Raw genomic sequence first — 23,595 nt, 5'->3', positions numbered from 1 at the left:
AGCTTTGGATTGTATTAGGTCCAGTTTCTTAAAGGCAAAAGAACTTCCCGGCGCTAACAAAAAAGTTCCATAATCAAGGACGCTCCTTATAAGGCCATTATACGCTAGTTTTAAAGAATACGGATGTGCTCCCCACCATACACCTGCTAGACATCTAAGAATATTTAGATTTCGTTCGCATTTAGCAGAAATATAATTACAGTGGGATAAACCAGTTAATTTATTATCTAAGACGATGCCTAAAAATTTAATCTCTGTTTTAACCGGGATGTAACAACTATCATAGAAAACCTTCACTTGCGGTGGTGATCGCATTCTTGTAAATAGTACTACACTACTTTTCGATACAGAAAGTTCGAGACCATTTGCGTCTAACCATAATTTCAACAAGTCAAGATTATCAGACAATTTTTGACAGGCAGATTGAATTGAATGATCTATTAAATAAATTAATAGGTCATCCGCGTATTGCAATACTTTAACGGATTTGCTAAGAGATGTTTCAAGGTCATATGTATATATATTAAATAAAATTGGACTAAGTACTGATCCCTGAGGCAGACCTTTCCATACTGATCTGGATAGTTTGTTATCATCACCTAAATCCAATTTTATTGTTCTCTCTGACAAAATATTAATAATAAAATTAGCAAGCATAAATGGAATATTCAAGGCTATCAATTTAGTTCTAAGAATTGTAATTAGGACGTTGTCATAGGCAGAACTAATATCCAAGAAAGCTGATAAAATCGACACATTTTGCGAAAATGCTATGTGAATATCTGAGGTTAAAATACTAACGTTATCTAACGTACCTCTACCCTTCCTAAATCCAAACTGGTTTGGTGAAAGTAAGTTATTACTTTCTACAAACCACTCCAGACGATTTTTCACCAAGTGTTCAGCCAATTTCAGTAATACCGATGAAAGTGCTATAGGGCGATAAGAAGAGGGCTCCGAAGGTGGTTTATTAGGTTTCAGAAAAGGTATAATAATTTGTGATTTCCATGACGGAGGTATCTTACCGGATATCATTACTGAATTAATTAAATCTAAAAAGTAATCTAGTGTTGTATCATTAGAATTTTTAAAAAATGAGTACGGTATACCATCCTCTCCCGGTGCAGAATCTTTAATATGTGATAATACCCCTTTAAATTCAATAAGACTAAAAGGGGAATCGAGTTTCGATAATTGGGTTGGTGGAGAAAGCTGATTATGATATTCTGGAACGTAACTAGGTGCAAGGCGGTCTAAAAATTCGTCTGCTAATTTTGAATCCATTATGGAAAGCGATGTGTGTCCGGTATATACAGATCTAAATCTTTTAATATTATTCCAAACGACAGAGAGGTTAACTTCGGGACAGATTGAGGAACAAAACTTTCTCCAACCTTCCAACTTCTTCTTTTTTAGTAGTTTCCGGGTGGAACGAGATATTTCACAATAAATTTCATAGTTTTCTGATGTCATATACTTGTTATAATTCTTTTCAGCTTCTTTACGCTGTTTAATGACGTCTGTACATTCTTTATCCCACCAAGGAGGGGATGGAATTTTTCCTGAAGCACTATTTTTTATAGTAAATAGCATATCAGCAACTTCCTTCATAACCATTACTAAACTATTCGAACATTGGTGCTCATTTCCGTGAGAAACAGAAGGTAGTTTTGAAATCCTATTGCCTACATATTGTTTAAACGTCACCCAATCTGCATTCATTAAGTTATATTTAAGACGAGGACCGGTTTTCCGATTTGGAGGAATGGAATGAGGTAAAGATAAAATAAGGGGAAAGTGATCACTTCCGAATGATGAGTAGTGAGGAGACCACGAAAACGAAGAAGCTAAATCAGAAGAACACAGAGAAATATCAGGGACGCTAACACCTTCATTTGGGCCAGTTCTACGTGTTGGTACACCCGAGTTAACTATACATAAGTTATGACTGTCGATTATACTTATAATTTTCTCACCGTAATAATTAGAGGTGGTACTGCCCCACGATTGATGTTGGGCATTAAAATCACCCATAATAAGAAAAGGTTTAGGTAAAATAGATATAATTTTTTCTAATTCTGAATATAATTGAGAAGAGGGGGTAGGAATATATAAACTAACAAAACAAATACTATTTACTATTAATGCAATAGCATTAATTCCATTAAATGAAGGAAGGGAAAATAATAAATATGAAAGGGAGTTTTTGACCAATATGGCAACACCGCCATATCCGTCAGCTCTATCATCACGAAAACATGAGTAACCTGGAATCTTAAATGAATATCCAGGTTTTAACCATGTCTCCTGAAGAGCTATAATGAAAGGGGAGAAATTGTTTATCAAATAAAATAGATCAGATTTCTTATTTGTTATGCTACGACAGTTCCACTGAATAATGTGGGCTTTGTTGTCCATTGTGAGTTGATAAAATTTGAGATATAACATTCAGGTTGGCAGCGTTGGACGGTGAAAAATTGGTTTGTGTCATATTAGATTGCGTCAAGAATTTAATTAACATAAATATAATATCAGCAACAGATTGATTATTAGTATTATTATTATTACTTAGTGCACAGCCATTTGAGGGCGCAGGAATGTTATATTCATTAATTAAGGCCTCATGAGCAGAACGATCATATCCTCGTTGTGGTTTCTGTGGAGAACGTGGTTTAAGTGTAACAGTTTTTTTATAAGAAGATTGAATATGGCCTGATTTGTCTTTTTGTGGAGAAGATTGGATATGTGGTTTAATAGATGAAGGTGGTGGCGATGTTAATACATCTGAGTATAATTTACTGGTTGGAGGATGAAATTTCATAGCTTCAGCATATGAAACACAGCTGTGAGCCATGGTTTCTTTAATAGCTTTTTGGCGGGAATATTCAGGACACTTCTTACTAATAGCGAAATGAGAACCATTACATAGAATACAGCATATTCTGTCTTCATCTGCTTCACATTTATCACCAGTATGACTTTGTTTGCACTTATAACACCTTGGATTTGAACGACACTGCATCTTAACATGTCCAAATCTACAACAATTGTAGCACTGTATGGTTGGATAAATGTATAGATCTACAGTTAATGATGTATAAAACATAAATACTCTTTTTGGCAAAATTTGCCCATCAAATGTTATAACGACTGTTTCAGTGTTAATAAAGTTCGTTTCTCCCTCATTTATAGTCTTTTTTTTTATTCTACGTATTTTTAAAATTTTTCCACAACCTATAGGTACTGAAATATTGCTAATTACTTCATCATCTGTCCAGTCTTTAGGAATACCTCTTACAATACCCATGCGGGTCACATTAAAAGAAGGAATAAATGCATTATAATTATAGGCAATTAAACTACTGTGGTTTAAAAAAGAGTTAGCATCTAAAAAGTTTGAAAAAGCAAGAGCCAATCTGTTTCTTCCTATTCTTTTGAGGCTGCCATTCACAACATTATAAATCTTATTTGTATGTAAAAACCGACCAAATGCGATGGGGTGTAATGTTACATTATCTGTAGGATTTGTTTCATTTTTTTTAACATGAACTACAAAAGGTGCTACATCTTCAGTATTGTACAAAGTCCTATTTACAGAAGTGGGTGAAGGAGTGGCTTTTTTGGATGTATTATTATTTTCAACTACTGGTATTACATCTGAATTTTGATTGTCAATTACAGGTATTATATCTAAATTATTTTTTTCCTCTTCGACACATTGACAGTCACTGTCTTTTAATTTTGTCTCGGTACCTTTTTGATGTCTCCTACGCTTTTTATTGCAGTGTTTGCAAATGCGGCGTTCGCCCCTTACTCGCTTACGTTTTGTGGTTGTAATATTAGACCCATCAGTATCCATACTAGATTCACATAAAATATCAAAAGAATTGTTAAATGGAATACTTATATTTGCAGACACCTGGGGGACTGTTCCCCCAGGGTCTATAGGCGGGTCCATTCTCAATAGATATTATATATTAAAGTTACTTACCAATATTTGCAGCAACTGCTACTACTATTAATAAATATATAATTAAACAATTAATCTAGTCTACAATATATAAATAAAACTAATCCTTATATATAGTAAAATTAAATTAAACAAAAAGAAATCCAAAAAACACTCCCGGCGTTTCGAACGTTTCCCGCGCTTTTTTTTCGACATTACATTTCATATCTGTGGAAATTTTCTAAAATGTGTACTCTATGGTCTAATCCAAAATGTCCGAAATGTGTATTCATATGTGTTTGTCAACATTGTATCGATTTTCCTATTACTGAATTTACAAATATAAATACTACTTGTTTTACCCTTAGTTAATAACTACTATTTTCACTTTATGAATAGTAATTGAGATCCTTTTTGTTTTAGTAATATTTATTTAATTTCGTTTGCATCGTAGCTTTTACCGAAATATTCACTGTTAAAGTTTATTAAATTGGCTAAATAGTGTGAAAAGATCTTTTAATTAATAAAATAACTGTTTTACAAGTCGCCGGACTTTAAAAAGTTAACCACGACGTGGTCGCCAGTAAGATGTAGGTAGTGAAATGAAAAATCGATAGTGCTCCGCAATCTGTTGCTAGGTTTTTTCACCTATTGCAGTAAACATTCGTTTGAATGTAGAATGATAGCGTAATATTATGGAGGACATTTTATCTCAACGAATGACGCCTATATTAAAATGTATTGTACTATTTCTTTTTATATTTACCGCAAAAGTGCTTACTACGCGGCCTCAAGAATCCCAAGACACTAGAAACAGTATTCACCAATTAAAACCATCTCATTATGTTCGAACATTCACAAAATACCATCACAGAAGAACTATACAATGGAATAATAATAATGACTTAAATTACTGGCCAACACAGGACCATTCTAAAACTGTTGGAAAGAGAAGTTTAGACATTCCAAATTCAAGTGATTTCATTAGTCACTACTGGCCACAAAAAAAAATATTCATTGATGAAACTTCAAAGATAGGTCCTTGGCCATTTGAACACCAAGAAAAAAATATAAGAAAAAGAAGTGTGGATATTCCAAATTCAAATATTGTAAGTGATTCAGAGATAGAATGGCCAGATTCAGTAGTAAGAAAAAGGAGTACGGAATTGAAATCTAATGAGTTTATAAGTGATTCTGCTGCTGTAATAAATTCAAATAAATTCCCTTCTAATACACTGGAACTTGTTGGGTCTTTTGATAAAACTGCTATTGGAACTAGTAAAGATGAACATAGTAAAAGGAATGTTTTACCAAATGAAGTGAAAAGGACAAAAGTGAAAGCGGCCATTGTGATTCCTGACCCTCCAGTGACCATAGGCCCATCTATATCTTGTTTGTTCAAAATCCGCAGTATTTCTAAAAGTGTCACTCCATCTTACATTGATGAAAGAAATGCTCAGCCCATGGTTGAAAATGATAGTTATAGTAAGTATAATAATAATAATAAGCTTTTATTCTGATTTTAAAATAGTTATTCATTTTGTTAGCATTATTTTTTTGTCTATGTTTTTTTTTTTTTCTGAGTCTATCCTGCAATCAGTCGGAGACTATGAACAGATGTGGTGTAGGTGTTACATCGTTTTTGTCTATGTGTGCATATTGTACTAATATGCCTATTAATTTTTTTTAATATTCTATTGCTTGAGATGATTATTTTTATTCCAATGCTATAACTGTCTCTTATGTACACATCCTCATTTATTTTTCATGCCGTCTAATACATATTATATCACAAACTCTTAGCTTGAGACTAAATGTATGATGTGTGAATTCAAATTCAAAATATCTTTATTCCTGTAGGTCTATTACACACTCTTATGATATGTCAAATCTACCATCATTTCGGAATGATTATGAGATGAGAAGAACTGACTTCTTGTCAGTCACTCAGCTCATATTTTTTTTTAATGTTGTACATATTTAGAATAATACTATTTCATTTAAATTCAAATTTGAGAGAAAAGAGTGACCACCAGCATATGCTATATAAAAAAAATCATAAAATGTAATCAGTGTTCGCAAACTGATATGAACCTGAATTGTCCTGAGATATTATATTACTAGCTACCTGCCCTGGCTTCAAACAGGTGTATAAATATAAGTCTTCTGGATAAATATAAATCTCCCACTTGTCTCATAAGTCTCTCACTTATCTATTGCTAAAAATAGCAATAAGATCTGTTGGGTAATCTAAAATAACTAACCTAACAGACTGTGGGAGCGACTTCATATACTATGTAAACATTTAGTACCATTTGATAGCGCAGTTTATGGGAATGTTTCAAAATATATTTTTCTCTGTGCCCGCGGCTTCACTCGTCACTTCATAATTTAGCCTATGTGTATAAGCTATATTACTGTAGTTTCATCAAAATCTGTTCAGTCACTATTTTGCATGAAAGAGTAACAAACTTTCACATTTATAATATTAATAAGACTTTATATTTTGCTTGTTTGTGGATTTCTATGGAAGATGTGTACAAAGTTTTTTTTTTTTTTTAACAGTGAACGGACCAATATCAGAAACTACACTACCTAATGGGGACACAGTACAAGTGGAGCAGTGTATGCATCCACGACCATCATGCTACACTCTGTGGTACAGGGGCCAAGAAGGGAACATCACTATACTAGGCCAGGGTGAGTGTATTTTTAAGGATGATAATGGAATATTGCTCCCGCCTGCGCTAACGGTTTCCGCTGGTGGGGGCCAGTGTAGGATGATAAAATGAGGCTGAGGTCAGGTTAGTTTGCCCATTGTGATTAAATAAAGATTTAACCACAATGGTTTCCAGGGGGAAACACATGGAGTTCAAATGGTATGGTACATTACAGAGGACACTAGACCCTATTACCCCCAATCCTCTTCCCCCAGGTGAGCATATTAAACTGCCTATTTCTTTTATGTGATTTAACGGCAAGTACAATAACATAATGTATATGAGGCAGTATGAAAGTTGTACCAGTAATATAGAAATTAAGCCACAGCTACAATATTACACTGTCTCTTAAACCATGCGCTTGGCAAAATCACTGATCAAAATTGATGGCAGCCATTAAAGATAAAGAAGATATAGAAGTTGCGACGTATAGAACAGACTTAAGAAGATATAGAACAGATAAACTTTGGTATGAGTATGATGTTGATCACCATGATAGTTTCCAGGAGAACTGCATGGAAAATCAACCTGACATTGTACATTGCTAGCAATGGTGTTATTAGTCCACATTCCAACAATCCCCTTCCACCTAGTACAAAGTATATTGGAATGTACATTTTTATTGTTATTACTATTAATAATAGTGTACAGTAATAGGGCTGGTTAGATGCCGCGGTCTTGGTACATACGTCCTCGCGTATGTTCTTGGGCAATACCTGAAAATCAGTGGTTTGCTGCCTGTAGCAAAGAGTACACTGAGGGGCTGTTTTTTTGTGTATGGGCGATGCACAAACACACTACGTTACTCACAGATTTTTTGTACCTATATTGTACTAGCTGTGCCCGCGACTTCGCGCAAACGGAAGCGCCCAAATATGAATACTTTTCCCCGTTTTTGCAACATTTTTCACTGAGGCTTCGCTTTTATTGGCCGTAGTATAATGTTATATATCTTAAAGCCTTCGTTGATAAATGAACTATCCAACACAAAAAGATTTTTTAAATTCAACCTAGCACTAATAAAAGCTCGTTTAAACAAACAAACTCTACAGCATTATAAGTAGTATAGATTTTGTTAACTGACCAATGTAATGGTTTATCTCCCTTTTAAAAACCTTAATATACACTGTCTCATCTTCTTCACAAGAAGAAGGAGAAAGAAACTTGTGTTACTCTTTTAAATAATTTTATTGTTATTTTACATGTTTAAGTTGAAGTGTGTGAATACAAACAATCAACTAGCACTAATTCATCTACCATCTATCTACATTATTTATTTGTTTGTTGATCTAGTCGTCTTTTTTTTTCTATCCAGGCTGCTGGCACTCCTCACAGATGCAAGGCAAGAACTCGTGTGACAAGTGTACAGCTGTCACCGGTCTCATGCCCGGCTCCAAGTTCTGCTGTTGCACCAGGAGCTTCTGTAATGCCGATTTCTGTAAGTGTCACAGAATTTTAGTTAAAATAGTGTCCGATTTTGGTATATTCGAGTTTTGGACAGATAGAAATTTTTCTCAATGGATTATAATGGAATGGTGCCTGTCTGTCCTGACGTTTATGCAGGGCACTAGTGGAGAATAATAAGATGAGCATAAGGTCCGGTCAGGTGACCCATTGTGGAAAATTGACCAGATAAATTCTGGTCAATTCCTCTCTTCTTCTTCTGCTCATCCTATCACCATTATAGTTTTCCTGGAAACCATAATGATGTGGAGGTGAACCTGACATGGTAAATTGGGCTTATTACTAATAGATAATACTGAACTGGATGGTAGGGAAAAAAATATAATATAAAAAATTTGACGTTCATAAGCGGCTAAAATGTCCTACATTAATAAATGATATTTGAATTAATTACTAAGAAACACATTCTCCCATTACGATTTATAAAAAAAATTTTTTTTAATTATCTTCAATAAAAATATATGTATATATAAATCTTAGTATAATTTAACGTAATTTGAAATTTAATCGACTAAAAGGGAAATAAATATTACAGTATCACTAAAAGAAGAAACTGTAACAATGAAAGCTGAGTCGACGATGGATACAGCACAACATCCGAACTATTCCAATGTGGCTGCCTCCGGAATATTAGGACTCGGTGCTATACTTGTAATAGGAGTGGTCATCAACAAGTGCTGTAGAAGGGTACAACTTGAGAAACACGAGATGAGTGAGGGAACGGATGTAGAGAAAGGTATGCCACGCTACATTCATATCAAATAACAAGCAACAATATCTTCATTGGCGTCGGTAATTTAGCCGTTGAACAAAGCGCTTTTCAACAACATTTATTTAACACGTTGAAGATCACATTGAAAGATCTTATTTCTCGCATAGGGACCATAATTTTTTTTATTATTAGTTACGTATATTATTTTTTTAATAAGTTTAGTGTACAATAATTTGAAGTAGACATTATTTAACCCTAGATTTATTTTAATTTTATTAATTATTATTTATTTATTTACTCGTGGTGACACCCACGGGTGATCACCTGGTCCCAACGTGTAAATTTACTTTCGCGAAGTGGACATCGGTGCGCTCTGTAACGTGTTAAATCAGGGATGAGCAACACGCGGGCCGTTAAATATGTTTATGCGGCCCCACAAGCATTTTTGAACATTAATCATATATTGTTATAAAATTAATTGTAATAAAATGGTGGGTAATTAGTAGGTAATTTCTCATTAAATATTTCAAGTAAATTCGTTATTCTGCTCTTTTGTTTGTTTTTTTATTGCATTAAAATTTATATATAAAATCGAGACATCTTTAAAAAAATTATATTTTAAATTCACATTTTTATTATTATGAATATAGGTTTGTAAATTAGTACTAAGAGTTACTATATGTACAGCCCGAGTCTACGTTCCGAATGAGTGGTAGTAAATTTATTTTAATGAAGATTATTTCTATTTCTATTAATTTTTTAGGAGATGTGATGGGTACCGGTCCGGACGCTTTAGCAACGGGATTGCTTTGTGTGGACAACCTGACACTCGTTGAACATATTGGTATGTTACTTTCTTTATCTCTCCTCTAATATCTCCTTTGCAAAGTTTACACTATTTTCGGAGGAGATAAAAACCATGTCTCTTAAGAATATCCTTCAATTATTTTCCCTGACGGGTCTAGGTAGCGAGCTTTGGGGACGAGGCGAAGAGCGAGCGATAGATGTATGTAGGTCGCAGTTCTACAGGTCCATGCACCTGACAATAGCCCAAAAATGCCAATAAAAAATATACTTTCTTTATTATATAACTAGGGGTCTGTCCTTGCTTTGCATGGATGCATTACAAATCTTTGAATTCTCGGCTTGTTCTCATATACTATAACTCGCATGGATTCTACATATAAACCTTCCTCTTGAATCGTAACGTTTACGTTTTAGGACAAGGAAAATTCGGCTCTGTGTGGCGAGGCACCCTCGGTTCCTCACCTGTGGCCGTGAAACTGTACTCTAATGCCAATGCCTGGCAGAAAGAGGCGGCTATATACGCATTACCTCATCTCGCTCACTCTAACATACTTCGGTACTACGGTAAGTTCACTGTCTTGTTATAAACATTAAGATTGTAGTATTAACCTTAAAACTTTGCACAAAACTGTCTGAGTAGTCTGAGTAGTAGTCTGTAAGGGTACTGAGAGTGTCACATGTTATGTAATATATCATGTTTATAATTGTTAGAAACCCGTTAGCTACCGTTATTTAACCAAATATATCGTTAGCTACGGATAAAATGCTGTTATGAACAGTTAGTTATACATCAGCGACAAAGAAAAAAGGATAAAAACCTGTCTTTTTAGTTTAGTGTAGTATTTGTTTTTGAAATATAGGAATACTAGCTTTTGCCCGCGTCTGCGCTCGCGTTAATTTATCCCTTTAGGGGAGGAATTTATCAAAATCCTTTCTTAGGGGATGCCTCCATCATAGTAGCTTTATGCATGCAAAGAGCCCGATTGGTTTAAAATTGACAAAGTTTCATACAAACTTTCATCCCCTATTTTATCCCCTTGGGGGTGGAATTAATCAAAATCCTTTCTTAACGGATGCCTACATCATAACATCTACTTGCATGCCAAATTTCAGTCCGATCTGTCCAGTGGTTTGGGCTGTGCGTTGATAGATCACTATGTCAGTCACCTTTGAGTTATATATATTTAGATACCTGATGTGGTCTAGATGAATCCTGGAAACACCTACATCCTCTGGGACTTTATAATGTTTTTCATACCGTGTCCATTGAAATAGTCCAGTCAGGTGTCCTAGAATTAAGAATTTGAAGTTTCTAGTTGAGCCTTATATTATAAAGTTAATTTGCTGTTATTTATGGTCAATATTTTTTGCGCTCAAACTACTAAACGCACCAAGAATAAAATGCGGTTAACAAAAATTACGTTAATAACTGGCTTCGCATGAATATTTATTTTTGTCCATTTATATGGATGACGATTGTTACTTAACCACCAGAAAAACCGCTGGCTTGTTTGCTAGTCTAGTTACACAAAAAAATATCGGCCCCACGAAGACTTTATTCAGGTTTTAGTGAGGCCGATATTTTTTTGTAAAGCATATGGTTGTCTATTACTATTTATCAATATAACAATAGTAATAATAAAATAGTCTGCAAACATTAAATATTCACCCTAGTAAAACATCTCTTACAAAATGCTACAATATTGAATGCCTGTCGAATAACTGGAAAATTCTTGACTTTTTCAATATTATCTTCAAACAGCGCAACCTCTCCCACACTTGGCTAAGGCCCGTGTGGGTGAGTACTACCTTCTTTTAAATTTATAAAAGAAAAGAAAGAAAAGGCAAAAATAATAATAATCTCAGGCGGGGCCAAAATTAAGCTAGCCAAAGCTTGTGTTATGGATAGTAGACAACTGATACAAATACATAGATATTTTTTTCGTAAATACATACATATTATACTATTATAAATTATTAAACTAGTTGAAGGAAGATATACTATCTTATGTCATTGATACTTTTAAAAATATTTCCTTACCGTTGTGATGTATGGATTGGACAGTGATTCAGTTTGGTTAAAATGCTCGACAACAAGAACTCGCTTCTAAGTCTCAAACTATTTAATAGTTTTACAGAACATTGGAAACAAACCCATATACACTTTAATTATGACTTATTTTCCATTTACGTCATAAATTCGTAATATTCTGGCGGAAATTGGTAACATGGAATCCAATCTGTTAAACGTCATAGAAAGTATACATGCGGTGAAACTAATTGAAAGGGATACTGGGTGTTGCGGAGTAATAATACGATGTAGTCGACTGAGATGATGTATATTACATGTGAGAGTGAACTGTCGGAATGTACAAGAAAATATTGAACTTTCTTAAGGGTCGGCAATGCGCACGTGACGTTTGTGTTTCAGACATCCATAGGCTACGGTAACCGTTTACTATTAGATGTTTGCAATCAGTCGTAGAACAGAAAAATTAAAAATCGTATGTAAGGTGTATATAATCTTAAAACGTCATGCGAACGAAGAACAAGAAACTCATATATGTCATCTCTCAGCTCGTACAGAATAGAATATTGTCCGTCAGAATTTCGTAGACACGACTTTGTACAAGAACGAAAATGCCCTCGTACTGAATGTATGCGTGCGTCCGCAGGCAGCGAGAGCCGCAGCACGCGGTCGCGGCTCGTGGTGCTGGAGCTGTGCGCGGGCTCGCTGCGCGGCCGCCTGCAGCGCGCGCCGCTCTCGTGGCCGGAGCTGGCCACGCTCGCGCACGGGCTCGCCGCCGCGCTCGCGCACCTGCACACGCCCAGTCAGTACCGTACTGTACTGTACAGTACAGTACAGTACAGTACTCCCTCTAGTGCCGCTGCTGGAGCTGTGCGCGGGCTCGCTGCGCGGCCGCCTGCAGCGCGCGCCGCTCTCGTGGCCGGAGCTGGCCACGCTCGCGCACGGGCTCGCCGCCGCGCTCGCGCACCTGCACACGCCCAGTCAGTACCGTACTGTACTGTACAGTACAGTACAGTACAGTACTCCCTCTAGTGCCGCTGCTGGAGCTGTGCGCGGGCTCGCTGCGCGGCCGCCTGCAGCGCGCGCCGCTCTCGTGGCCGGAGCTGGCCACGCTCGCGCACGGGCTCGCCGCCGCGCTCGCGCACCTGCACACGCCCAGTCAGTACCGTACTGTACTGTACTGTACAGTACAGTACAGTACAGTACTCCCTCTAGTGCCGCTGCTGGAGCTGTGCGCGGGCTCGCTGCGCGGCCGCCTGCAGCGCGCGCCGCTCTCGTGGCCGGAGCTGGCCACGCTCGCGCACGGGCTCGCCGCCGCGCTCGCGCACCTGCACACGCCCAGTCAGTACCGTACTGTACTGTACAGTACAGTACAGTACAGTACTCCCTCTAGTGCCGCTGCTGGAGCTGTGCGCGGGCTCGCTGCGCGGCCGCCTGCAGCGCGCGCCGCTCTCGTGGCCGGAGCTGGCCACGCTCGCGCACGGGCTCGCCGCCGCGCTCGCGCACCTGCACACGCCCAGTCAGTACCGTACTGTACTGTACAGTACAGTACAGTACAGTACTCCCTCTAGTGCCGCTGCTGGAGCTGTGCGCGGGCTCGCTGCGCGGCCGCCTGCAGCGCGCGCCGCTCTCGTGGCCGGAGCTGGCCACGCTCGCGCACGGGCTCGCCGCCGCGCTCGCGCACCTGCACACGCCCAGTCAGTACCGTACTGTACTGTACTGTACAGTACAGTACAGTACTCCCTCTAGTGCCGCTGCTGGAGCTGTGCGCGGGCTCGCTGCGCGGCCGCCTGCAGCGCGCGCCGCTCTCGTGGCCGGAGCTGGCCACGCTCGCGCACGGGCTCGCCGCCGCGCTCGCGCACCTGCACACGCCCAGTCAGTACCGTACTGTACTGTACAGTACAGTACAGTACAGTACTCCCTCTAGTGCCGCTGCTGGAGCTGTGCGCGGGCTCGCTGCGCGGCCGCCTGCAGCGCGCGCCGCTCTCGTGGCCGGAGCTGGCCACGCTCGCGCACGGGCTCGCCGCCGCGCTCGCGCACCTGCACACGCCCAGTCAGTACCGTACTGTACTGTACAGTACAGTACAGTACAGTACTCCCTCTAGTGCCGCTGCTGGAGCTGTGCGCGGGCTCGCTGCGCGGCCGCCTGCAGCGCGCGCCGCTCTCGTGGCCGGAGCCTGGCCACGCTCGCGCACGGGCTCGCCGCCGCGCTCGCGCACCTGCACACGCCCAGTCAGTACCGTACTGTACTGTACTGTACAGTACAGTACAGTACTCCCTCTAGTGCCGCTGCTGGAGCTGTGCGCGGGCTCGCTGCGCGGCCGCCTGCAGCGCGCGCCGCTCTCGTGGCCGGAGCTGGCCACGCTCGCGCACGGGCTCGCCGCCGCGCTCGCGCACCTGCACACGCCCAGTCAGTACCGTACTGTACTGTACAGTACAGTACAGTACAGTACTCCCTCTAGTGCCGCTGCTGGAGCTGTGCGCGGGCTCGCTGCGCGGCCGCCTGCAGCGCGCGCCGCTCTCGTGGCCGGAGCTGGCCACGCTCGCGCACGGGCTCGCCGCCGCGCTCGCGCACCTGCACACGCCCAGTCAGTACCGTACTGTACTGTACTGTACAGTACAGTACAGTACTCCCTCTAGTGCCGCTGCTGGAGCTGTGCGCGGGCTCGCTGCGCGGCCGCCTGCAGCGCGCGCCGCTCTCGTGGCCGGAGCTGGCCACGCTCGCGCACGGGCTCGCCGCCGCGCTCGCGCACCTGCACACGCCCAGTCAGTACCGTACTGTACTGTACAGTACAGTACAGTACAGTACTCCCTCTAGTGCCGCTGCTGGAGCTGTGCGCGGGCTCGCTGCGCGGCCGCCTGCAGCGCGCGCCGCTCTCGTGGCCGGAGCTGGCCACGCTCGCGCACGGGCTCGCCGCCGCGCTCGCGCACCTGCACACGCCCAGTCAGTACCGTACTGTACTGTACTGTACAGTACAGTACAGTACTCCCTCTAGTGCCGCTGCTGGAGCTTCTGGAGCTGTTTCTATATTTCATCCTTCACACTTTGAGTTTTTACTTCATAAATCCTGGAGCAAAACATGACCAGTGTATAAAAGAAATTAGAAATTAGATACTAAACCAGTCAATCTGTCAATGACACATAGGATGTGATGTTATGAAAGAAATTTTCAGTACTTAGTATAAAACAAAGTTGCTGTCGCTGTCTATCCCTATGTATGCTTAAATCTTTAAAACTACGCAACGGATTTTGAAGCGGTTTTTTTAATAGATAGTGATTCAAGAGGAAGGTTTGTATGTATAATACATGTACACCCCGGCAAAGCCGGGGCGAGTAGCTAGTTATTAATGAATGTAAAAAAAACTTCATCAAAGGAATTTGTTAATTCATTAACGCCGACGATAATGCCACAAGATTTTTTTTTTTAAAAAAATATAATAATGTTATTGTTTCTAATTTTAGCTTCAACGAAACCTTGCATTGTTCATCGTGACGTGAACAGCAATAACGTCCTGGTCTCCTTTGATGGTCAAGCACGACTGGCAGACCTGGGGCTGGCTCAAGTATTACATCCAAGAAGAGATCGTGCGACCCCTAGTCGAATAACCGAGGTGAGTATAACAAAATTAATAATTTTTCAACCCATTAGAACGTAATTATCCTCCTCGAAGGACCAATTCTATGAAAATGACTCTCGTAACTGAGGACGTGTACCATCGTGACCGACAGGCGGGCACGCTGCGCTACCTGTCCCCGGAGGCGCTGGAGGGCGCGCTGGACCTGTGCGGCGCGCGAGCCGCACTGTGCGCGGTGGACGTGTTCGCGCTCGCGCTCGTGCTGTGGGAGATGGTGTGGCGCTGCTCGGGCGCGCACCGCGGGCCTCCGCCGCCCTACCGCGCGCCCTACGACACGCTCGGCCTGCCCCCCGCGCCCACCCTGCACCAGCTGCAGGTACACACCGCGCGCCCTACGACACGCTCGGCCTGCCCCCCGCGCCCACCCTGCACCAGCTGCAGGTACACACCGCGCGCCCTACGACACGCTCGGCCTGCCCCCCGCGCCCACCCTGCACCAGCTGCAGGTACACACCGCGCGCCCTACGACACGCTCGGCCTGCCCCCCGCGCCCACCCTGCACCAGCTGCAGGTACACACCGCGCGCCCTACGACACGCTCGGCCTGCCCCCCGCGCCCACCCTGCACCAGCTGCAGGTACACACCGCGCGCCCTACGACACGCTCGGCCTGCCCCCCGCGCCCACCCTGCACCAGCTGCAGGTACACACCGCGCGCCCTACGACACGCTCGGCCTGCCCCCCGCGCCCACCCTGCACCAGCTGCGGGTACACACCGCGCGCCCTACGACACGCTCGGCCTGCCCCCGCGCCCACCCTGCACCAGCTGCAGGTACACACCGCGCGCCCTACGACACGCTCGGCCTGCCCCCGCGCCCACCCTGCACCAGCTGCAGGTACACACCGCGCGCCCTACGACACGCTCGGCCTGCCCCCCGCGCCCACCCTGCACCAGCTGCAGGTACACACCGCGCGCCCTACGACACGCTCGGCCTGCCCCCCGCGCCCACCCTGCACCAGCTGCAGGTACACACCGCGCGCCCTACGACACGCTCGGCCTGCCCCCGCGCCCACCCTGCACCAGCTGCAGGTACACACCGCGCGCCCTACGACACGCTCGGCCTGCCCCCCGCGCCCACCCTGCACCAGCTGCAGGTACACACCGCGCGCCCTACGACACGCTCGGCCTGCCCCCCGCGCCCACCCTGCACCAGCTGCAGGTACACACCGCGCGCCCTACGACACGCTCGGCCTGCCCCCGCGCCCACCCTGCACCAGCTGCAGGTACACACCGCGCGCCCTACGACACGCTCGGCCTGCCCCCGCGCCCACCCTGCACCAGCTGCAGGTACACACCGCGCGCCCTACGACACGCTCGGCCTGCCCCCCGCGCCCACCCTGCACCAGCTGCAGGTACACACCGCGCGCCCTACGACACGCTCGGCCTGCCCCCCGCGCCCACCCTGCACCAGCTGCAGGTACACACCGCGCGCCCTACGACACGCTCGGCCTGCCCCCGCGCCCACCCTGCACCAGCTGCAGGTACACACCGCGCGCCCTACGACACGCTCGGCCTGCCCCCCGCGCCCACCCTGCACCAGCTGCAGGTACACACCGCGCGCCCTACGACACGCTCGGCCTGCCCCCGCGCCCACCCTGCACCAGCTGCAGGTACACACCGCGCGCCCTACGACACGCTCGGCCTGCCCCCCGCGCCCACCCTGCACCAGCTGCAGGTACACACCGCGCGCCCTACGACACGCTCGGCCTGCCCCCGCGCCCACCCTGCACCAGCTGCAGGTACACACCGCGCGCCCTACGACACGCTCGGCCTGCCCCCCGCGCCCACCCTGCACCAGCTGCAGGTACACACCGCGCGCCCTACGACACGCTCGGCCTGCCCCCCGCGCCCACCCTGCACCAGCTGCAGGTACACACCGCGCGCCCTACGACACGCTCGGCCTGCCCCCCGCGCCCACCCTGCACCAGCTGCAGGTACACACCGCGCGCCCTACGACACGCTCGGCCTGCCCCCCGCGCCCACCCTGCACCAGCTGCAGGTACACACCGCGCGCCCTACGACACGCTCGGCCTGCCCCCCGCGCCCACCCTGCACCAGCTGCAGGTACACACCGCCCTGCACCAGCTGCAGGTAGAGCCCCGACTGACACTGAAGCTGCCATGTTGAGAGACAGGATATATGATAGGCGAATTAAATACTATTCACCATGTTATTGGCAAAAAACTTCCACTAGACTAGTGTTGCCTTTTTATTAAATAAGTTGTGCTGCTGACATATTAGAATTACAATACTAATTAGATTTTTATTTCTTTGTATTAGAGCCTAGTTTCCCGTAACAAGGCACGTCCACCACTACCGCGCGGACCGGTACCCGAAGCTCGAGCTCTGAAGATCGCCACCGACACTTGTGATGAGTGCTGGGATCATGACGCGGAGGCCAGGTACCTTATAACTTATTAATATTATATACTTTATGTCCATAGCACAGAGTCTAGTTTCCTACACACAAGCAACAATAATCTATACCGTATCCATTTTCCTATTAATATAATGATGAATGTCATTTAGATAGGTCATAGGTCATCCAATCGACCCTAGCCGAGTCGAAGCTCAGGTCGACCTTTTTTTTCGAACTACTCTACTGCTGTTGGCCGCAGCAGGCCTTTACAGCTTCACCGGACAATAGGGGGCGAGTGCAAATGGCACTTCAAACTCGCGGAAGGACTTATGATGCGACTGAAGGACACACCAGTTTGACGGATACGACTTTAGTCCGCGCTAGAGGGTACCGCTAGGGATTCAAACCTCGCCTCAAGCCGTCGTAATTTCAATCCCTGTTTGAAGTGGACGGAGAATCGATTTACAATTAAAAAATGTACTTATTATTCTTCCTACACAGATTGACAGCAGTATGCGTAGAAGAACGTATGGCTGAATTGAAGCAGATGTTACAAGCGCAAGGACCCGTCGTGCACGATAACAATTTGCATCCACAACCCGGTAAGGCTTTAGGAATAAGTAACTTTAGGTTTTATTTACCACGCCGGCCATTCGGCTTGATATAGTTGTTTCGAGTTTTTGCATCTAAAATATCTCTACTTTATAAAACAGATGCAGCCAACCCACATTCGGAGCCAGATAAGAACTCCAACTGCACAACGAGCCAACCGCAGACCTGTGACGTCACTACACCCCTCCTATACCCCCAGCCACACATTGGTAGAAACGCATGTATCGAACGCAACACGCATACAAACACACAGACACACACTGTCGAACTTATACACAAAAGCCTTAAAGATATTACAGCACCTGTAGATGGCGCTAGAGTACAGAACGTAGAAGAGAATTGTTTATCTGTGGCCAGAACGACTCCAAGACAACAAATGCAAGAAAACTCTGAACGAATGAACGAAATCAGGTCCTACCAACGACCTTTAGATTACGTGCAGAATGACGTCACATCACACGACGATAGGGGTCCGAAGCAAACAAATCTATTACAAGATGTGAAAGTGGAGAAACCCAAGTGGGGGATCAGGAGGTTCTTTGAGCGCCTCAACAAGAACCCCAAGCTAGAAACGGAAGTAAAATTAGTACCGGAAACGTGTAACGTACAGAACAGTAGGATAAGGACCTCTCTAATAGAAAAGCCGAGTAACATAACCTTTGATAGACCTTCCAATTTGACACTGAGTCAAGACAATTATAATTTCGAAGGACCATGTACACTATCACCGCCTAATAGAACTTTATCACCTACAATGATGTTGGAATCTGAATTGAACAGAGAAAACAAAGTATTCGGTTTCAAAGAGATACCACTTGAAAATGAGAATAGACAACCAAACCAGATCTTTGCGGTAATAGTACCAAAATCTAAACCATCTGAATTTGTGGAGATAAGAAACAAGAATTCCAAAGGCAGTTCCGAGAGTATCAACAAGTTTAGATCCTCAACGTCATCCCAATCAATATTCAAATCAGCAAATTCAGAATCCGAAGACTCTACAGTAAAGAAACGACTGAGTTGCGACAATAAAATCATAACAAACTCCAACAGCGGTGGTTCATCTAGAGCAAGCATCAATTTGGAACTACAATATATAAATACTCAGCCAAATTATAATAACAGCCCATTTGATATTAATTCGGACTGTTCGAGTAGTGAAGACGAGCATTTGTTGCTACTATCAGAGAATGGAGGCTCCAAAATCACGATGCAGACCGTATCAAAACTAGAACCCGATATCAAGAAATACCAAAACGAAGTATTGAAAGAGTCAAGTCAAGTAAAAGATTTCGGTTTCAATAAATATCAGACGAAGTATACAAATTTTGATAATGAATTCAGTGACCCACAAGATAAGGAGAATTTAGTGAATGCATACAGTGGTGATAATCCTGTTTATTTAGCAGCTCTCAACGGCGAAATCGATACGACAGATTTGAAGTATTTGAATCCGGAAAACGTTGAGAGGAGTCCGAAATCTCCGAAGCCAGCTTTAAAGACATTGTCAATAAAGCGGCAACATTCTCTAGAGCAAGTCAGCGAAATATTTTCCTCGTCTTGTGACGTGACTTTACAGAATCCAGCAGGTAGGGTGAAGACACCGGGTGATCTGCCAGCAGCGGTAAGGAAGGCTAGAAGAGACCGAGCGCTGCAGAAAGGTAGAGCCAGCGAATGTAACAGGTTAAGTTTGTATGACGATAGAATGATGTTTGGGAATAGTTTGTAAATTACATGTATAGTAGTTTCATATGTAAATGCATGGAGAAGCTAACACGCAATCAAAAATCGAACTACTGTATAAACAGTTAGATACTAAATTGCAAAAACATTATACATGTTATGGTATATTTACGTTTGCGTATAGTTTTTAGTAGGGATGGCGAATCAATGGCATGACATTTAGGGCGCTCCACCGATCAAAGCGCTTTGTATTTTAATACAAAATAACATAGATATTTCTTACGTATCAAAATACAGCGCCATCTATTATTTGATAAATTAAATTGTAGGTGGCATATAGAGAATATTCATAATTTTTGGCCGTGGTTTTCCGAACTTTCTTTAGCTTATATGTTAATGCTTATGTAATAATTCTATATCCTAAAAGGTTATAGTAATTTCTCGAGCTATTTTTACTTCGAGTATTAACAATTAAGCACACATATTTTACGCTTTTATTATATGTAAAGATTATTATTTTCCAGGTAATCGTTAAAAGACAAGATAATTAATTTTTACGTATAGCCTTATTAAATAAATAAATAGTATACATAAATGTCCGCCATCCCTCATTTATGGTATTGTCTATGACCATCTTACAGTTAATGGTAAATCCATACATCAAAATGTGATAATTGAGTTTAGTTGCCATTTTAATCCAGTTTCATTGCTTTTGTTAATGTTTTTAATTAGTATTTTAACTTTTAATTTAGAATTGATATTAAAAGAAAAAAAAATGTCTATGGAAAGGATAACATGTTTAATTTCGAATAGTAATTAGATGTTTAGGTGCTGTACAAAAAAATAGTTTTATGTAGTAATGTTCATATATATGTTGGAATTTATAATGTGTCACACAGTTTATTTAAAAGTATATTATATTTCATATATGTTATTAGAGCGTTGTGGCCTGGTTGTTTATTGTTTTGACTTTTAGAGATCATGAGTTCAAATCTAGCCAGACACTAAAAATATCTAATAATATTTCTGACTATCCGGTGATAGAAACACCGATATAAAACCAAATTATTTCAAAATACGGCGGTAAATTATTTTTTATACTACAATGGTAGTAATACCAAAACAAGCATATGGTCAACTCTTACAATAACTTGACGGGCACAACTGTGGGTAAGTCAGGTGTTGCAATTAATACTTTTTAGCGTCCTACGTGATCGTTCTCTTAAAGGATCATCCATAAATTGCGTCACAAGAATTTAATACCTTTTTCAATTATTCCCCCATGTAACAGTTGGTCACATTTCATACCCATCTCCATAGTGATATCGAATATTTCACACCCATAAATAAATAATTCAAAACATTTTTAATCAGAAGCGTAGCGTGCCTTAGCACCTCACGGCGGGTCCCCGTATAAAAATTTGTTTGGGGGCCCTTACGAAGGGTAATGATATGTCACAAAAGAAATAAAAATTGCATAAAATGAAAAGAAATAATTTTTCATCATAATTATCTCTCTCTCTCTCTCTCATAATATGTGACGTAATTTGTGGATTGCCCGTTATATAGCTGAGCTAATTAATATACTGCATTACTATTGTAAATAATACTAACACATATATTATAGTTATATTACATAAGAATCTCTACAAATTTACATTCCTCGTGCATTAATCCAGTGAAGAAATGGACAAACTAATTTTATTTTATTGTTATAATTAAATAATTAAGTTTTAATTTAAAAATAAATTTATTAATGTTGTTTAATTACGATTGTATGTCATTACGACATATTTATATCGGTTTTAGTAATTAAATTAAATTAATACGTTATTTTAATTGTTTTGTCTTATTCTTATAAGTTGTCTTTATTTGAAAGTAAAATATAAAGCTTTGTTATACAGCTACTGGTCTAGAAGAGGTAATTACCTTTTTGCTTTAAATTTTTTTGCCACTAACGTTTGTGAAACTGCCACTTTTGAGACTAGATGACGCTGTGTGAATTGTTCTACACTTACTGTGTTGTCATAGATTTAATGAATGAGGGAGCAAATCAACTAAATCCGATATAAATATTTGTAATTATTGTCTGGATTGTCGAGTAATAGAATAATGGTAGCACAGTGGTATTGTATTGCTTTCACATAGCTTGAGATATTCAACTCGCCAAGGATAGATACAGCATTAGTACTAAAAGAAAGAAAGAAAGAAAAAAAAAAATTATTCATTGCTTTTCAACAATGTTACAAGACCTAGTTCTGTACTAAGGAATAATTAGAAATTTTTGGACTATTCATACTAAATTGATCACATGACCGCACAGTTTGTACAATAGCTTTGAAAGTGTATTTTCAGATTTGCACTTTATTTCTTAGTGGAAATGATTCAGTTTCGTATGTATTCTGTTTGGCTTTTGGTCCTTTATTACTAATTCTGTATAGTTATACAAATGTATGAACAACTTTGTAGTTGCAATTGAGATACCCTGCAACTGTTGCTATCGAATGCTTAATACGTAATCGTACAAAATATTCAATTTCATTCGCTCAATGGAAACGATTGCAACTGCGTTACACAATCAGTCGCCTGGAGGTCCCACAATGTTCAAAGGTTCAAAAAATATATTCTACTAATACTAATTAGGTATTTTTACTGAAAGAAGTGTCATCTTATTGCATTTATGTGTAATTATATGTTGTATGAGTACATTCTAAGAATCTGAGAATTGTCAAAAGAGCTTAAAAAATCCAGTTCGCATTTATTCCTCACTTTATATAACTTTTTGTAATGTATGATAATAGAATGGTGCATTCTACCTACGTTACGGTTACCTTCTGGTGAATTCGCCACGATGTGCTAACTAACCTGACTTCATGCTCATCCTATCATCCTCCACTGGTGACCCGGCAGCGTATACCTTTAGCGCAGGCGTGCACTATTCCATATAAAAAATCTAGTAATTTTTTTTAAACAAACGGAAATAGGAAACTTATCTTCTGTTTCGATTTCTCAATGGATTAGTAATAAAGTACATTTAGATCACTTATTTACTTATAAAGAAAGATAAACTCAGTAAAAATCACGGGATCTTACCACGTTTTGTTTCAACCGCCATGATCACTAACGAAGTAAACTAAAGAGCGGTGGGTAGATGGTAAATAAAATCTTTTATGGGTAGCGATAGCTATATTGATTGTCGCATGCCTAATCCTTGTTAATGTATTTATGTATCTGCTTCAAACAACATTTATTTAAAATAGCAACACGAGGTTCGTGTTGCATTTTTTGTTCGTTCTTATTGTAATGAGTCTTCGTTAAATAAGTGGTGGAATAAAAAAGAAAGTGACTATTCAAAAGTGCTTATATTAAGTTTATTTGAATAAAGATTATTTCTATTTCCAACATACTCGTTTACCTTCACATGTCTTCTTTTGTTGCTACTATTGAAACTCGATCGATACTCATGTATACTCGTGTATTAGTTAAGGTCTCGTGATTTTTCCTAATTGTACGTATAAATAATAACCGAGTGAAGATTAAAAAAAATTTTAACTTTCAAATAGTTTCCACAGAAAAGAACTTTTTAAACTTTCTAACTTACTAAGTCCTCCATATGAAATTTCGA

The 23,595-nt window shown here is 41.6% G+C and overlaps 1 protein-coding gene across 1 annotated transcript; it reads left to right on the top strand.

Moving 5' to 3' along the window:
• Window positions 1-4,288: 4,288 nt before the first annotated feature.
• LOC131855282 (probable serine/threonine-protein kinase DDB_G0278901) lies at window positions 4,289-21,246 on the top strand. The gene is made up of 12 exons (XM_059206532.1): window positions 4,289-5,434; window positions 6,515-6,649; window positions 7,985-8,107; window positions 8,669-8,869; window positions 9,609-9,689; window positions 10,067-10,216; window positions 12,328-12,483; window positions 15,145-15,293; window positions 15,412-15,633; window positions 17,597-17,718; window positions 18,177-18,277; window positions 18,389-21,246. The coding sequence occupies exons 1-12, from the start codon at window positions 4,645-4,647 to the stop codon at window positions 20,014-20,016; spliced, it is 3,858 nt and encodes a 1,285-aa protein (XP_059062515.1). The 5' UTR covers window positions 4,289-4,644; the 3' UTR covers window positions 20,017-21,246.
• The last annotated feature ends 2,349 nt before the right edge of the window (window positions 21,247-23,595 follow it).

The sequence above is a fragment of the Achroia grisella genome, unplaced genomic scaffold, assembly GCF_030625045.1.
Source record: "Achroia grisella isolate CSIRO2021 unplaced genomic scaffold, CSIRO_AGI_Agris_v1 utg1360, whole genome shotgun sequence".
NCBI classification, from domain to species: Eukaryota; Metazoa; Arthropoda; class Insecta; order Lepidoptera; family Pyralidae; genus Achroia; species Achroia grisella.
The sequence above is the reverse complement of the archived record's forward strand: the minus strand, read 5'-3'. Positions and strand labels throughout refer to the sequence as shown.